Source organism: Mus caroli, unplaced genomic scaffold (genome assembly GCF_978045245.1).
Source record: "Mus caroli unplaced genomic scaffold, Mus_caroli_1 scaffold_5, whole genome shotgun sequence".
NCBI classification, from domain to species: Eukaryota; Metazoa; Chordata; class Mammalia; order Rodentia; family Muridae; genus Mus; species Mus caroli.
The window spans coordinates 10,777,072-10,796,320 of NW_028227260.1; the positions used below are offsets into that span (position 1 = coordinate 10,777,072).

A 19,249-nucleotide genomic window follows, 5' to 3' on the forward strand; every position below is an offset into this window, starting at 1 on the left:
TGTCAGAATTGGGTGTGTAATGTTCAAGTTTAGCAAAAATAGAGAAAGTTGTAAAATAGGTATAAAATTTATCCAATTCTCTCCAATTCACTCTGGTAAAATAAACATCTCCTGCACAAAATTATCAATTTTAATCTAGCCCACAGTTTAAAAATATCAAAAACTAGTAAGAACACTTTATATAAGCTTATAAAATTGCTTTCCCCCTGTAGTATGAACAAAAAAGGGCACTGACAGAAGAGAATAATTTAGATGGCTCTTCCCTCTCTACTACTAGATCAGGAACAAAACACCGTAAAACCATACTAAAATAACTGAGCAGAGGAGAGTTTAAGTGCATCTTGAAATTCTCTTTTGAAGAAAAAAATTCTCCTGTTTTTAGAAGTGCTGGTATTTTCCTCCTTGGGCTTAGCTGTTTGGTTCTAGATATAAAGATTAATCCAAATAAAAGCGTTTCTTCTATTTGCCACATGAAGAACACTTGTAAACACAATAAAAATAACTGAAGACATAAATAATGAACAGCCAGTTTTAATTATGCTAATACAAACGTATTAGATGGTATTTAAAGAATAAGAGTATACTATTAATGTACTACAACTTTCATAAAATATTTCTATAAAAACATTCTATAAAATAAAAAAAAAGGATGAGATGAAAACTACTATTAAAGTAAAATGTTTTCAGTATACCTGAGAATTATCTCTAAACTAAATTTGCACATTTTCAATTATGGTTTACTTCTTTAAGTTTTTCAATGTAATAACAAAGTTTTACTGCTGGTCCTAGTTTCAGCCCCATATACTTCATCAGCAGCTCACTCTTCAGTAGTAGCAGAGCTTTCCCATCAATTTCCTACAGAGAAAAGAAAAATATAGTAAGAATTCTTTCATAGCTGATCAAACTATTTATATATAAGAATGTATAAAATATTTCCAATATATTATATATATATATATTTATATACTTATAAAAACTTAATCTGATTTGCATAACAGCATTATCTGATAATTTGTAAATTTAAATTAAGAAACTAGTCAAGTATTTTAAACAAATGTCCAGAGTATCAAATTATCTGGCTTTACTATGTACTGAATAAAATACTACTACATATCTATGATAAATGGTTAAATATTGAGAATAGAAGTGAATTCCGTATGTTAACTTTCTGAGAAGGGAAAGGAGTATGTCAGTATCCATGCAAACTGTAAACGTGTTGTTCAGTTTCATCATCATATTGAAAGGTATAAGCTGTCTGAAGCTAGTTAACTGCTGAAACAAATAATGATTTACTTGAAATATTGAAAAGAGGCAGGGGCTGAGGGCTGGGAAGGATTGCTCAGGGAGTAAACCACTTGTCTTGAAAACATGAAGCCTGGAGTTGGATCTCCAGAATCCATGTAAAAATGCCAGACATGGTGGCATCTACTTTAATCCCAGCACTGAAGAGGTTGAGGCATGACAATCTCTGGGGTGTACTGGCCAGTCAGTGTAATGTAACTGATGAGACCCTAGATCGCAGTGAGAGACCTTGTCTCAAAGGAGGCTGGATAGCCTTCCTGAAGATGACACTTGAGATTTTTGTCTTTGGGTTCCCATAGACATAATACACATGTGTATTTGCACCTGCACACACATGTGCACACACGCACGCATAAAATAGTGTACACGAGACATTAAATCAATAACTTTATGTTAGAAAATATTGTGAACACATTATTTAACAGTGACAAGGAATTCTTTTAAAATTCTTTATTATTGTATTATACAATATATGTTATAGAAGCCTATTATTTGGTATTCAAATCATAATGGAGTTGCTGGTTTCACTGGGTATCACGAGAAGGCCACCCTGGTATATGCTGTAGGTCAACCCCTCCTACTCATAGTCCTAGAGTAGAACAGGTAGCAGGTTGGGGGAGGATTTTTATGTTTGTTATTACAAGAAGGGGTGGTCTGCATGAGAATGGTAATCCTGTAATACCGACTCTTGAAAACCTGAAGCTGTGTGTACTAGATACTTGGACACCCATTTAAAGAATTAGGCAATTAATCTATCATTGAAGGCCTGAATGTTGGGCAAATTAATCTTTCTCACAAATGAAAAAGATCAGTTGATAGGGTTCCCCCACCATCCATAAAACTCAGTATCAAACTGAAAGGCCTGCACAGTGGTCATTTAGAGGCATTAGGGCAGCAGGAAAACCGGATCAAAAGATACATTACATGTTGCCTGAAGAGGTCGGCGAGGGGGCCTGATATTTGAGGATCAGTATGTTTCATAAACTGTATCACTTCATCCACAGACCAGGTTGAAGGGTCCTTACAGAAGCCTTGTTTCAGGACACTGGGGTCAGGTACAGTTATATAACTTGAAGCTTCAACGGGAGGGGGAAAAAAAACAAATCATACTTGACCTGATCATAATCCTGAAAGAAGAGATGTTAGGTAGAAAGTAATGCTCTCACTCCTGGAACCTTCTGTTAAGGAACTAAGAAGGGTCTCAAGATTCCAACTGTAAAATCTCATGAGTGCCTGAATGAAGATGATCTGCTGCTGTAAGAGTGTGCTAATGGGCCTCCCACAAAGAACATTAACAATTTTACTTTAGAAGGTACCTTAAAGCTTCAACAATCATAAAACATTTGTAGCAATCCAAGGCCTCTTAGGTCCCAAGCAAGAATAGATCCAAAAAAATTTCTCACAAACTGCTCTTTTAGTATCTCTTCTTCTATGTTGACTTTATTTTGATATATATGCTGGGACTCTCTGAAGTTTAAAAGTTTATAATCCCCTAATTTATTTATATTTTAATCAAATGTATTTCAGTAACCCCATTATGTTTGAGAGAGAGGAACATTAATAATTTGGACTGTTTGCCTCAATTATTCAGTATAGATATTGTTAGCATCTCTTTTATACTTTAGATTGCCATCACAGTGATTAAAGAAATCAAAATTATTTCCTGCTCAGTTAGGTCAGAAAGTTGTTTCAGAATTTTTATTTGATCCTTCTTCCATTCTTTACTGCATAGCAATAAATATGTTTATATATTTAGTAAAAAGGATAAAATAACCAGGGTACCCCATTATCTTGTGATAAAAAATAAATTGAATTTTGTTCAACTTCATTAATGCAGGTAAAAGTGGTGATAATGTAGCCAGCAGTGTCCAACATGTAACACTGCAGTATGAAGTCATCTGCAACTCTGCTGGGTCACATTCTCAGCTCTCCTGGGAAACTTGGCTGGACAAGTAAGTCTACAGATAGTGTTATACCATTTGGAAATTAGGACAATTACAACATTACTTTAACTCACCAATGGCACAAACATTAAAATACAAGGTTAATCATATTTCTAAATCAACCTAGGTTTTAAAAATGTTTCTGTCATCATAATTTGGTATATCTTCCAAAAAATGTTAACTACAGATTAGATTAACTGTATGTAAAGGCATATAGGTAAAGGTGAAACTAATTTTAAATAGAAATAAGATTAGTATCTTCTCTTTCTACTACTCTATTAATGAAATAAAATTGAGACTGTATCTTTAATAATCAGATGAGATTGTAAACACTACATAGTTATTACTCAACTGATATAGGAAAAAAACTACTCATGAGAATAAGTCAAAGTCCAGTCATACTTTTTTTCTGGCTGTATAGACTACGGTATCAATAAATATATCTGAAATAAAGTGATTTGATTTTTTCCTGTTACTGAAGTTCTTTTATAAAGGTCAACAATTTTTCTTATTCAAATAATGGGGGGGGTGTTATTAGCAATTGTGTGACCATTAGTGACAAATTCAGCTTAAATTAAATTTATAGGACCTGAAAGAAAATTATAATGACAACTCTAAACATCTTTGCAATGAAACGATAAGTTATGTCTTCTCTAGAGTTGCAGGCAGTGTCTGGATTCAAGAATTTTCCCAGCTACCTTTATTTTTGGGGATCATAGACAAGTGACTTCTGAGATCTTTTTCACTGAAATGTTTACCAGTACCTATTATTCAAGGAAGTTAAAAATGGTATTATGTATGTAGCCATATAAAATATGTGCCTGTCATATAATGTTCCATAATGATTTCATAAACTACTAACAAGCAATGTCAATGTATGTCTCTCCATTCCTAGGCATACCAGTAGTATTCCTCATATGTCTGTAAATCAGAAACTATCATTAGGAATAATATTTTAAATTCTTTTACAAAGAAAATGTTTTTTACAAGTTGATATTTAGTAAACATACTTAGAAATAACATTTTATATTAATTATGAAACAGATATCCATCTTTAGACCCTTGTTAAACAATATCACTTTTTAAAAAAGAAAAAATACTACAGAAGATGGGGAAGGATAGAAAAAAACCATTCAATGTGCTATAGATGTGTACAGTGAGGATGGATCCTAGATAACATCCATGATATAAAAGCCAAGTAGAATACCTGCTTTCCACATCCTTCACTTTTCCACCCAGTCTAGAGAAAATAGATAGAACACATTTCTTTACTCTCCTGTACTAATAATACTTAAAGTGGCAAACTGTAGCAAGAGAAAAAGCTATGTCAACTTTTTACAGAATTAAGATGCCACCTTTTCTTGGTGAGAATGACAGAGGATATGGTAAATAGGGAAATGGTGTGGTTATAAAAACAGGATGCCTGAGACCTGATCCAAGAGCCACACATAGGCTGGTACAAGGAAAGGTCTCAACAGATAAGACAGCACTTCAGAAATGAGAAGTAATGTGTCCTTCTTGGCCTTGAGAGTATTTCGAGTCCTCAAAGTAACTCAGGAATTGTTTAAAACTGCTTGAGAAATACTAAAGTCCAAGAAGTCGCTATCAAATATGGTTGGTGATCCAAATTGCCAGTCACTTCCGAGATGCTACAAAGATAGGAACAGCCACATCAGAATTGTTGCTAGCAATGTTATGAAAGAGAACCTGACTTCTATAATTTTGCCATTTTAAAAAATACTCTGGGGTATAGTTGGACATGGAATCTTTAAGGAAAAAGATAAACACATTGACCGAGAAACACTGTTCTTGAATATACCTTCATTTTTCTTCTTCCATTGGAATTTAATGTGCTTAAAAGTCTTTAAGGTAGATGACTTTTTTTTTTACAACTACAGATGTGCTTGAGATATTTGACACAATCTCAGAAACACCTGTGGAAACTGAAGTATGTACAGGATACAAAGCATCACCCACTGATGAATTCTCAGAAGTTTCAGGGAAACTTCATTTTAGACATGCTGGGTCCCTTAGGAGACAACACTACAGTAGGAAAAGAGACTATTTTCACCAGCTCAAATACTATTAGAAGACGGCCTTAGGTCCTTTGCTATTGCCATGACAAAATACCATGAGCAAGGGAAAAGAAAGTATTTAATATGGGAGCTTCCAGTTCCAGAGGCCTAGAGCACATGACCATCAAGGCAGAGAGCATGGCAATAGGCAGGCAGGCATAGTGCTGAAGCAGTAGCTGAGAGGTTACATCTGATCCATGAGCATGAGGCAGGCAGGCAGGCAGAGTAAGAGAGGGGGCAAGAGAGCATGTGCACACTAACCAGGAATGGCATTGGCTTTTGAAACCTCAATGTCCACCCTCAGTGACACATCTTCTCCAACAAGGCCACAGCTTCAAATCCTTCTCAAACATTTCCAGCAACTGGGGATGAAATATTCAACTCTATCAGCCTATGGGTGACATTCACATTCCACTTCATGGTCCCCATAGGCTTGTAGCCATTATGCAAAATACATTTAGTTCAACTTCCAAAGTCTCCAATAGTCTTTCAATATCAAGACTATTTAAAAGTCCAAAGTCTCTTCTGAGATTAGAGGCGATTTCTTAACTGTAAGCCCCTGTAAAATTAAAAGGATATTACATACACCCGACATGCAATGGCACAGAATACACATTACTATTCCAAAGGGAGGAATGGGACACAGTAATGAAATACTATCACTAGCAGGGCAAATTCCAAATCTTGTAGTTGTTAGGATGTCAAAAGGATCAGATGGCTCTGCCCTTCCAGCTTTGTTGACTGCAACACATTTATCTCTTGAACTGGTTCCACTCCCTGTGTGCAGCTGTCCTTGGCAGGTATACTACAGCTCTGTCATCTCCAATATCTTGAGGTCTCCAATACAGTCCAGGCTTCACTTTCATAGCTTCATGCAATGGCCTCTCTTGGCCTCCATGCAGGGACTTCCCTGTCACATTCCTGGCCTCAGAAGCTTTCTTTAATGGTGTAAGAGGACTCCACAAACCCTTTACTCTTGTGTCTTTGAATCTAAAGCCAGACCATGTGGGCAAAGCTGTCAAGTTCTGCTGCCTGCTTGGTAGAGAACCTGGCCTCCTCCTTGGTATTTTATTTAAAAAGCTTTGATTTGTTGCTGCTCTTTAGGAACAGATAAACTTTTCACAAGTTGTAGGATTAGTGCGGTGGGATCTTGCCCAGAGGTTACCACCCCCTTTCTTCCATTTCTCCTTATCTCTTTCAGCACAAACCAAGGTTCCAACATAAAATTTCCTGGTGGTCATTTTCTCTTCAAACCACATGTATATATTTTATTTCTTGTAGCCCTCCTTGTTCTTTTTCATTGTAGATTTGCATAAGAGTGATCACTACTAACCACATAACAGAGTCAATATTTGGCTGTCTTGAAATCTCCTCTGCAAAGGAAATTAATCCAAAACTCTTCAATTTAGCTTCATGGAGATTTTGAGACAAGGGCAAAAGTCAGCCACAATCTTATCCAAAATATTACCAGAACAGCCTGTAGCCAACCTGCTAATATTGTTTCTATCTGAAATCTCTTAAGCTTACACAAAATATTACTAGAGAAGTTGCTAATGTTGTTTCTCTCTGAAATCTTATGAGTTGGTTCACATCACTCTCAGTGCTATTATCTTCTAAGCTCCTACTAGGATAGCTCATTAAAATGCATTTATAGGTTTTAATGTGTAGTGTTCTTAATCCAAAGTCCCAAAGTCTTCCATATCCCTCCAAAAACCAGAATGGCCTGGCTTGTTATAGCAATAAACCACTCCCTGGTACCAACTTCTATTTTAGTTACTTATCTATTGCCCTGACAAAACAGCTATGACCAAGGCAACTTACCAAGGAGAGAATTTAATATGGGGTTTATAGTTATACAGAGATAGGGTTCATAATCATTATGGCAGGGAGCTTGGCAATAGGCAGGCATGGCATTGAGCAGTAGCTGAGAAAATATCTTGAAACACAACCAGAAGGCAAAGCGTATGGATCTCTCTTGTGAAAAGTCGAGCCCCAGTAACATAACTCTTTCAACAATGCCATAACTCCTAATCCTTCCCAAATACTTCTGCCAACTAGGGATCACACATTCAAATATCTGAGCCTATGAGGTCAATCTCCACAATAAGAAAAGTCTTGGTTTTCCTACTGTATTTTTTTATCCTCGCACGGAAGAAACAGAGACAGGCATATTTTTGTGAGTTTGAGGGCAGAATGGCCAATATAGTAAGTTACAAGCCACTAGAGTTACAAGTAAGATGTTATCAATAAATAAATAAATAAATAACCTTGGAATAAATATAAGAAAGGATTTGAAAGGCTTGTTATATAATAAAAATTTTAAGACTGAAAGAAATGAAAGAAAATGGAAAGACTTTACATGCTTATGAATTGGTAGGAACAATACAGCGAAAATGTCCATCCTGCCAAAAATGAATCTGCAGATTCAATGCAATCTGTAATCTCCTTCAAAATCCAATAAAAACAGATTATAGCCTAGGGCCTGGATACAATTCTACGCTCTTATACCTACATCACTTTTAACAGAAGAGCCAAAATTATATGTTGGAAAAAAAGGTAGCATCTTCAATGAAATATGGAAGAATATAGAAATGTAGAATGGACAAAACTATATTCTAAATGGATCAAGGGTCTCAACGTAGGATTCAATACACTAAATCTGCTAGAGAAAAGGGAAGGGGATATACTTCTACTTTTAGATGCAACCACTGACTTTCTGAACAGAACTCTAGTAGTTGCAGGTATTAACTGAGACCCCCTGAAATAAAAAGCTTCAGTACAGCAAAGGATACCATCAGAGTGATGAGACAGTCTACAGAATGAGAAAAATTCTTTACAATCTCATAGAAGGCTATTTTTTTTTTTAGAATATAAAAATAACTCAAACCTAAGCATCAACAAAATAAACTCAAGAATTTTGGCACATAGCTAAGTAAGAGTTCTCAATGACAAAGTACAAGTGGCTTAGAAAAATTTAAAAGCTCTACAATATCTTTTGCCATAAGTGAAATGGAAATTACTGCTACATTGAGGTTTCGTATTACCCAAGTTTGTACTGCTAAAAGTTAAAAAAGAAAAAAGGAGTTGGACAAAAAATGCTAGTGTCGATATGGCGAAAAGAGAACACTCACTCAATTTTGGTGGGAGTGTAAACTGTTACATCCAGTATGGAAATCAGTACAGATGGGCCTCCAAAATATATTGATCATATGACCTAGCTAAAACACTCTTGGGTATATACTCAAAGGACTCTATATCCTATCACAGGGATGCTTGTTCATCCATGTCCATTGCTGCTCTATATTCACAAGAGTCAGGAAATGGAAACAGTCTAGATGTGCATCAACTGATGTGTGGTTAATGATAATGAGGTACACTCGCACTGTGGACTATTATTCAGCTGTTATGAAAAATTAATTCAGGAAATTTACACACATAAAAAAATGGATGGAATCAGAATTTACCGTGAATAAGGCAACCCAGACTTAGAAAGAAAAATATCGCACATTCTTGTTCATATGTGAACTCTCGCTTTGAATTTTCACATATGTGTGTTTAACTTACAGCACTTATAGAAGTTAGAAAAACAGTAAGGGGTCAATGCAGGTACTTTTAAAAGAAGGGACAAAGAATACAGGTGGCATTAAGGGTAATAGAAAATAATGGAACAAGAAGGGTTAAGTGGGTTACGGGCAGGATAGAGGAGAGAATTTTCAGAGAGATAACTAACACCTAAGGACATTTGAAAAAGCCAGATGGAAACCTACAACTGTACAAGTTTCCTGAAATATATACATATATAAAAAGTTCAAATGGGCTTCTCATGGACATGGTAGAATATTAAATAAAAACTTAGTGCCAGGAAAGAGTTACCTCTTTTGAAATGGTTGTTTAGTGGAGCTTCACAGACCATTAAATATTTAAACTGAGGCTACTACTATTGCTCTTAGTTATTACCCAGAATTGATAATAAGAACCTACTTGGTAAAGATACCACATTGGGCATAGAAAAATATAGCGGTTCTGACCTGTAAGCTACTGGCTAGCTTTCATAGTGCTAGATGGTACTAGGTATACTATTAAGAAGAAAAGTAGTCACTGGTCTTACCCAGATCTGAGCCCTGCAAACTACTATAATTATGGTCTGTCAAGATACATCTACTGTTACAATGGTGGTATGACTGGTAGGGAGTAACCAATCATTTTCTGATTGTATTTGAGCCTTCAGAAGATAGAACTCATGTTCGACAGGGCAAGGACCTGAATCTAGATACGTCACAGGTCCTAGTGGAGAACGTACTATTATTCTGCTAAGTAGACATAGTATTAAACTGACTCTTAAAAAGATTTATGCATATATCCCTCAACTCTCCCTAGATAAGTAATTTTGTTTGTTTTTGTTTTTTAGTAGATGGAAAATAGCAGAGACCCATAACTAATCAAGGCATAGAGAATAATTACAGAGTGCTCAGCCTAATTGGGAATCTATACTATATTGTACCCTCAAGGTTTAGGATCATCTCAGAAGAGGGGGCAGAGAGATTGTTATGATCGGGAAAAGTGGATAACTGCAATAAAACAGTATTTTCTAGATATAATTTGGCAATTGTATATATGAACTGACAACAGCTGTGACTTTATGCACAAGATCAAACCAGATAAAAATCCCAGCATGGGTATGAAAGGAGGTCTCACCCCAAATTAAGGAACTACTGGCAATTGATATTTGTGGGGGGAGGGATGCAGCCCTTCACAGCCTATGCTCCATGTATGTAATGCTAGCAGAACTATATGGACTTTGGGTTTAAAGAACAACAATAATAGAGAGTGAACCCATGAAATTGGAAAGGAATAGTAAAAATGTAAGGAGATGGAATGATGTGGGGCTTAATCAACAGACACTAAAAGTATATATGAAATTCTTAAGAAAAATATCTTATTTCCAACAACAGTTCACTTAATTCATGCTATACTGAATAAGCTTCTAACACAAAGTACATGGCCAGCTCTTTTTCATCATACATAGTAATATACAATATTCTGAAATACTTGATTCTTATCCATATCTATGTTTCTTATAACAATTTAAGTGTATCTTTCCATTCTTACCACCAAAGTTGTAAACTTCTTGAAAACATCATTTCTTAGAAGCATAATTTTTCAGAACTATTGCTCATGACCAGATTGTTGTTTTCTCACATTTGCTTGCATTTTCTCTTAGTTTGTAACAATGCAAAGCAGAATAGATGGGCCCATTCTAAGTTGTTTTTTTTTTTTAATCCATAGGAAAAACATGACAATAGTACATTTCTGAAAGGAATGCAGTGCTCAAGTGACCAAAGTAATAAACAAATTGTCAGATATGGGTGAATTTTACTTCCTACACTCAACACTATCAAACGAAGAAGAGCATATATCATAGGTGGTGACTGAGAGTTCTTCAATTCTGTGTGTGTGAATGCTATTTACCTTTAGAGGCTTGCCCAGACTTTCTGGGAACCTTAGATGAGACAGGAGCAGAACGGTGAGGATGCAGAGACAATCGTTTGAGGCTTCTCTTTTCCTTTGGTTCCCCATTTTCTGTTTTTTTTTATTTTAAAAAAAGTACATGTTACAATTACTATAGTCATTTTGTTATATTATCTGTATGGAGAATTTGCTTTAAAGTAATTTGTATACTATAATTTCATCAACCTGACAATTATTATTGGATTATCATACCAGGTTCCCTGAATCTTATTAGGTATTTCTACTAAAATATAATATTAAACACTTGGACCAAAGAGATGGCTCAGCAGCTAAGAGCCCTTATTGCTTTATCAAATCATTAGAGAAGAGGTCCCAGCACCCACATCAGGCAGCTTAAAAATGTCTGTAAGCTCCAAGAGATGATGCCCCTCTTTGGGCTTTGTAGGCACTTTCATTCAAATACATACATACATACATACACACACATACAATCTTATGTTTCTGTGTGTGCATTTTCAATAATTTAGAAGAATTTAGAGAAATATACGCCTATATTTCATATAGCCTACAGACATGGGCACAGATGAACACACACACACACACACACACACACACACACATACACACACACGGGGGTGGGGAGGGAGAGTGAGAGAGAGAGAACACTCTACCACTGAGTTATATATCAGATGACTTACCTTCTATTTTTTTTTCTTTTTTTAAATTAGATATTTTTTAAATTTATATTTCAAATGCTATCCAAAAAGTCCCCTATACCCTCCCCCCGCCATGCTCCCCTACCCACCCACTCCCACTTCTTGGCCCTGGCCTTGCTCTGTACTGGGGCATATAAAGTTTGCAAGACCAATGGGCCTCTCTTCCCAGTGATGGCCAACTAGGCCATCTTCTGCTACATATGCAGCTAGAGTCAAGAGCTCCGGGGTACTGGTTAGTTCATATTGTTGATCCACCTATAGGGTTGCAGACCCCTTCAGATCCTTGGTTGCTTTCTCTAGCTTCTCCATTGGGGGCCCTGTGTTCCATCCTATAGATGACTGTGAGCATCCACTTCTGTATTTGCCAGGCACTGGCATAGCCTCACACGAGACAGCTATATCAGGGTCCTTTCAGCAAAATCTTGCTGGCATATGCAATAGTGTCTGCGTTTGGTGGCTGATTATGGGATGGATCCCCGGGTGGGGCAGTCTCTACCTTCAATTTTTAATAAAGGATCTCACTCACAAAGCTGCCCAGGCTACACCTGAACGCAATCAATACTGTGTCTCATACAGAACTTGGACTACCTTAACTACTTCCGTGTTTGAGTTTAGAGGTCTGTGGGAATAGATATGGCTGTTCAATATTTCCTCACAACTCAGAACCTTTCAAAGAGGCAAACTGAAAATCAAGGAGGATCAGTAATTTTGCCCACAAAGTATAATACTAATTAACAGTATGCACTGGACTAAAATTTAGGTCTGCCAGACTTCATGTCCTTTTAGTATACAGGTTACAGAGCCAGCACTGAAACCCAGGTTTGATAAATTTCAATACCTCATGAGTACTATACTTTCATGCAAGGACATTCTGTATCATAACTTTATTTCAAAATAATGACTTGGCAGTTATACCAGAAGGAAAAACCAGAAAGAGTATTTCAAGTAGGAGATCACTTTACTAAACCAGTGAATGGTCTAATGGGAAGTAGAAAGAAAATGAAGGAACAGACAGGAGAGACTTTGCTAATCATAGTCATATGAAAGAGCAACAAACTTTATTTCCAAAATATTGGCCAGAAAGCTCAGACAGCTTTCTAACTGTAGAGATCGGAAATAAGAATACCACCTTTGGTTCTATAGGACAACATCACACTCATCTTTTTATTCAGCCTTCAGTTTGAGAGTTTTATGGAAGACAGGTAACAAGAGCTAATTTTGAGAATAATATTCTTTATAATTTAAGGGCTCAATAGTCTTTACTTATTTCTTTAGATTAGTAATGTTAAAGATATGCCCTAGCCTAACAGAAAATGTCTATCAATTAGTCACAAAAAAGCAAAACATAATGCAATGGCTTTGATTCTCAAGTTCATTAGGAATACAGTAAGAAATTTGTTTCTCACTTTACGTGAACAAAGTCTAATTATATACATTTTTTTCCGTTAGTTCAGTGTGGCTAAATCCTGAGGAAAGAGAAACTCTGAAATAACCACATTATTTCCTAAGTATAAAATGCAAAATAACATATTATGAGTCAGCAGATAAAAACACTTGCTGTGCAAGCCTGGTGATCTGAGTTCAATTCTTAAAACCCATGCAAATATGGAAGGAGAGAACTGACTCCATAAACTTAATTTCTGACCTCCACCTGTGCACTGCTTCCAACCTCCACATATTCATACACATATGTGAACCGCGCATGTGTGCACACACACACACTTTCTTAAATGTTTAGTATATATATTTTAAAAAGGTCTATTTTCTTACCTGGTTTGCTTTGATCAGTGTTTGTATCTGGGGTAGGAACTTGAGCCTCACGTCTGAAAGGCTGGCTACTCAAAAAGTTATCACACTGCAGGCTTTGGCAGAAATTTTCAAGAAAGCGAAGTGCAAATGATGCACTATTCACTGGAGGGAGCTGAACAGTATGAACTTTCCCATCAAAGAAGGCTATGAAGTAGGAAAGCAATGGCAGTCATCAGTCATTTTGTAGAAATACAGTAACAGAAGAATCAATTCAGGAAGTGTGCTTTAAGTTTACTTTTGGGTTTTGAAACTTAAAAGGCATTGACAGCAATTTCTATTTAAAATATTTACAAACAAGATTTAAAAAAAATGGCTTGATTTACAGTAATCTTTCTACTCTAAACATCCCATGAGTGCAAAGGTTATAGTATAAAATCACGGTAGACACCAGCTACAAATTACCTCTCTCCTACTCCATTTAAAAAAAAATATTTATGGTGCTTGAGACTAAACTCAGGGCTTTGCACATGCAAGGGGCATACACTATGAGCTACAATCTTTAGCCTTTTTACTTAACCTCCACAAGGTTTCTTTTTGAGTCACACTGTTCTGTACCTTTTATTAAAATTTATAGTATTATACTGACATGAATTATCTATTTTGGTTTTTGTGTGACATAGGATTTGTCCTGTCTACAGGAAGTACAGGGACAAAGATTGAGCACAGATTGAGGGACTGACCAACCAGTATCTGGGCCAATTTGAGATCCATCCCAAGAGCAAGAACACTGACACTATTAATAATACTTAGTTCTGCTATAGACAGAAACCTAGCATAACTGTCCTCTGAGAGATGCAAAGACACACAAGCAAACATCACATAGAGCTCAGGAAGTCTTGTGTAAGAGTTTGGGGAAGGATTGAGGAACCCTGAGGGGATGGGGACTCCACAAGAAGACCAACAGAGTCAATTCAACTATTCTGGGCCCCAGGGGGCTTCCATGGACTGAGCCACCAACAAATGAGCATACAAGGGCTGGATCCAGGCCTCTTGCACATATGTAGCAGATGTACAGCTTGGTCTTGATCAGGTTCTCCCAACAACTTGGGGCTTACCCTGACTTTGTTGCTTACCTGTGGATCCTGTCCCCATAATTAGACTTTCTTGGCTATCCTCAGTGTGACAACATATACCTAGTCCTGCAGTGACTTGAGGTACCAGGGTGGGTTGGTACTAATGGGGGAACTCACCCTTCTCTGAGGTAAAGCCTAAGATAGGGGTAGGAGCTCTGTGAGGAAGGGCCTGGAAGGGGTGCGGCTATGACTGGAATTTAGAGTGAACAAATAAATTAATTAATGGAAAAAGAATTAGGTTAGCATACCAGTTATCATTTCTCCTCCTCTATTATCTGTTTTAAGAAATAGAAACACATCCTTGGCCTGAAAGGCACAATTGACACAGGCCTGCACAATCCGCTGGAGAATGACATTCACAGGGCCTGGACCGAAGTGGTTAGGTAGTTGCTGAACCTTCTGTGGATCCAGGAAGGGGCCATAATCTCCATGTTTATTTATATACACACAAACTTAAGAGAAAATATATATTAATAATTAGATGAGTTAAGATTAATTTTGTGAAAATATTACATAATTGCCATATCATACTCATGACTTCATTTAAAGGAAACTTAAATATAGTTCAGATTCATGACCATGTCTGCTACTGAAAGCATGCAGATATAGTAACATGTTTATGTGAAAGTAATAAACATGCAAATAGTAAAAAAAAATGTTTACACAACATTTTATAATACTATTCAAATGGATTATATAAAATTTATGATTGAGAAGACTTGGGCATCATAAAATCATTTTTAGTTTATTATACAACAAATGTTACAAAAATGAAAGAGTAGTCTCATGTCTTTCTTTAAATTTAGATGTTTCCCCTAACTTCTCCTAGAGTTCTACCCACCCTACTTCACTGTGCAAAAAACATGCATTCCCTTTGAAAACTGGGATTTCTTGGCTATCCTCAGTGTGACAACATATACCTAGTCTTGCAGTGACTTGAGGTACCAGGGTAGGTTGGTACTAATGGGGGACCTCACCCTTCTCAGAGGTGAAGTCTAAGAAAGCTAGGGGTAGGAACTGTGTGAGGAAGGGCCTGGGAGGAGGGGCATCATCCTTATTCACTTATAACTATCTTCTACATCACCAACAGTGTATGTCAATTGCATTTTCTAAAATAATCAAGTGACTTGAGGATGTAATAGTAAATTCTAATGACATGAATTTTAAATATCAAAAGAAAAATGTTCTTTCTTTATATGCCTAGGCTTGTTGAGAAAATTTTAGACTTTTTTCTTTGTACAAAAATTTCTCATTTATAATCATGGTATTAGTGAAGATATTTTCATCACAAAAATCAACTGCAAAACAATGTATACTAAAAAAAATACAGGTTTACTTTTCTTAAAACAAGAACATTTTAGCGTATTTTAATTTGTACTGAAAAACTTCACTGTGTTGAAATATGTGACAATTTGACTTGGCCCAACAGTTGGAGGAAGGATAGGCTCTGTCACAAAAAAATGAAATCATGATTAAACATTCAACCCAAGGTACTAATGTTACATATACACCCAGGAAGTGAAGGAAAGACTTCACAAAGGAAGGACTTCAATATTCTGCCATCTGTCTACTGCACATGTCCAACACCCCTGGAGGAAATCACTGGGACTAAAATAGTAATATAAACATACTGAGATAACTTGTTGATGGGATACAAGTCTGAGCATAAAATGCATGTATAGCTTCATATACATGTTATACACAGAGCCTGGAGGTGGCTTTATACAATAATTTGGGGGCACTTGTGTTTTGATTGCAACCCATCTTATCAAGTCAGATGGGTTTTACTTCATGTCAGTACTCCAAAGTTTCAGATTTTAAATTCTTGGATTAGATAGATTAACTTGTATTCATTAAAAATGAGAAAAAATAAAAATGAGGTGTACAAAAATAGACTTTGAAAAACAATTAATATTTTGAAAAATAATTTCCTTTAAGTGAGAAAGAAAAATTGTAAGTAGGAAGAAATATAAGAGTATAAGAGTAGTAATTAAGGATATAAAGAATAGGACATACTTTTTTTTAAACAGGAAGGGGGATGGAGAGATGGTTCAAATGGTGAAGAGCACTCGCTGCTGTTTCCAGGGGTCATGAGTTTGCTTCCTAGCATTCACATGGTAGCTTACAATTGTCTATTAGCTGTAGTCCCAGGGGATCAGACATCTTATTCTGGGAACTAGATATACACACATGGTCCAGAGATACAAGTATAGGCAAAAAGCTCATATAGGAAAATAGGAAAAAATTTTAAAAATGTATAGGAGTTGATAAAAAAGGATTTGGTTGGGTCTGTGCTCTTTCAAATGTATAAAAAATAAAATCACTAGGTCCTTTGACAGAAAAATTTGTTTTCAAAAAGCATGAGTTACCTTGGAAAACACATAATAAAAAATGATAAAATATTGTGAAAAGAAAGAATTTAATAATGCCACATTCAAAATGTGAGATATTGATTTTGAGGTGACATGGATTTAAATAGACAAGTTTTGCCTAACATTAAACTGAACTATCAGTATACCAAAAAGTATTAGTATTTTACGTATTTCCAGGACTTCAACAATACTGAAATTAGTGCTGAAAAATATGTAAATTTTATCACTGTTTTGAAAACACTAACTTACCTGTAGACATCACTATTTTAGATGGCCCCGCAGAAGTCTTATTAGATGAAGAACTTTTTATCAGTGTACTTAAAGAAGCTGAAGATGTAGAAGAAATAACTGGAATACTTTTTTCCTGTTAAAAATAAAAGGTATGAAGAATACAGTTATATACAAGTATATGTTTTCAAATGCATTAAAAAGTATTTCACGTATGCAATAGTGTCTGCGTTTGGTGGCTGATTATGGGATGGACCCCCAGGTGGGGCAGTATCTAGATGGTCCATCCTTGCCAACAAGATTTTGCTGAAGGGACCCTGATATAGCTGTCTCTTGTGAGACTATGCCATGGCCTGGCAAACACAGAAGTGGATGCTCACAGTCATCTATAGGATGGAACACAGGGCCCCCAATGAAGGAGGTAGAGAAAGTACCCAGGGAGCTGAAGGGGTCTGCAACACTAAAGGAGGAACAGCAATATGAACTAACCAGTACCCCCAGGGCTCTTGTCTCTAGCTGCATATGTAGCAGAGGATGGCCTAGTTGGCTATCATTGGGAAGAGAGGCCCCTAGGTCTTGCAAACTTTATATGCCCCAGTACAGGAGAAAGCCAGGGCCAAGTGGGAGTGAGTGGGTAGGGGAGCAGAGCAGGGGGGGGGGGGTATAGGGGACTTTTTGGATAGCATTTGAAATGTAAATGAAGAAAATATCTAATAAAAAAGAATTGTGATGGGAAAAAAAGTATTTCACATAAAATTTCAAGTTCATTGTTTCTTACCATTAACATATTATTGTTACTGGTTTAGAACAACCTGGTCATATGCTTTATCATAATATATTTACAAATATTTCATACTAATTTTTATAAAATTTAGATGTGTTAAATAGAAATAACAATATCTTAAAAACAAGATGATACTATTTTCTTCCATGTGTTAAGCATTCACTGAAATAAAGATTATACTGATATACCACTGAGATACTAGATATGCAAGATAATATTGCTGAGATTTTTGCCTTTATATTTAGTATGCACATTGTATAGACATTATATATTTGAATCATTTCAAAATTGCATTTTAATATCTCAGCATTTTAGTTTATAATCTATTAATGTTTAATGTAACTATTATTATATTTGGGTCTGAGTAAACCATTTTATTATGTGGTTTTTGATTGTTTCATTCTTTTTGTTGTTCTTATTCTACTCATCCTATCTTTTGAGGGATTATTTGAATAATTAAAATCCATTATATATACTTAGTATTTTTTACATTAGAATAAAAGTTCATTCATAACTTTCCATACTTTGCATATAAAAATTCATATTGTACCATATTATATAAAATGTTAAACTTATATAGATCCTTATCCTTCACACCCAGGCTTTCATAATGCAACTAGTTTATGCATTTATATCTAAAATATAAACCTAACAATGATTGTATAAATTTTTCTTCAGTATTTTCTTGCCCGAATCTATCCTTCCCTCTTTTCTTCCTGACTAACTACACGTTAAAAAATCTCAACTTAGTCTTTCTTAGTTTTTAATAGTTTCAGTTTTTCATATTAGATTCTCTTTTATTCTCCAAGACATGTACTTTTTATTCTTGCCTCACCAGTCAATATTAGTTAAGTTTGTCTAGTGATAATTTTACTTTACATACTACTCCTACTTGACTCCCAACTCCAGCTCCCCTCCCTTCCTTGTTTTAGTTCCTGCCTTGACTGGCTTTGATGATGCACTGTGATACAGAAGTGTAAGTTCTTCATAAGTTGCTTTTGTTTCATCAAAATAGAAAACCTAACTAAGACAAAAAGAATATTATACGTTTGATACCCGAAAAAAAAAACAAAAACAGAAAAAAAACCACCTTAGCATAGTCTTAGTAAATTGCTAAACTGAATTTAAAAACAGTGTAATATAGAGACTTACAATACAAATTAGCATGAAATATGACTAACCTTTTTTCCAGACTTTCCACCCTTTTTCTTTGGTAGGACAATTTTAATAGTAATGCCCTTCTTAGGGGATGAAGTATTTCCAGTAGACTTAGATTTTCCTGCTTTCTTGCTTGTCTTTGGTACTGGTTGCACACTTGTTTTCCGTGGAGACTTCCTTGAAGTTTGAGCCCCTTTGGAGGTGGATTTTGTTTTCCCGGAGGTAGAAGACTTTGGTTGTTCAGAGGAAGAAGGTGGTGTTTTCTCTGTACTGCTCACACTAAGAGCTGAGAAAAGAGCTTAGCAACAAAAATTAAAGAA

General features: G+C 35.8%; 1 protein-coding gene across 3 annotated transcripts in view; it reads right to left on the reverse strand.

Moving 5' to 3' along the window:
• Positions 1–606: 606 nt before the first annotated feature.
• Positions 607–19,249, reverse strand: part of LOC110286769 (Scm polycomb group protein like 2) — a 126,435-nt gene continuing 107,792 nt past the window's right edge. For 2 of the 3 annotated variants that reach the window (XM_085837927.1, XM_085837926.1), the window contains exons 25-30: positions 18,953–19,227; positions 17,009–17,123; positions 14,636–14,839; positions 13,276–13,458; positions 10,790–10,900; positions 778–855 (exon numbers count right to left, since the gene is read on the reverse strand). In XM_085837927.1, the coding sequence (XP_085694053.1) occupies positions 848–855; positions 10,790–10,900; positions 13,276–13,458; positions 14,636–14,839; positions 17,009–17,123; positions 18,953–19,227 (896 nt within the window). In that variant the 3' untranslated portion in view covers positions 778–847. Of the gene's footprint in view, positions 856–2,226; positions 2,379–10,789; positions 10,901–13,275; positions 13,459–14,635; positions 14,840–17,008; positions 17,124–18,952; positions 19,228–19,249 lie in introns of all 3 variants that reach the window. The other variant, XM_085837928.1, reaches the window with a different exon arrangement.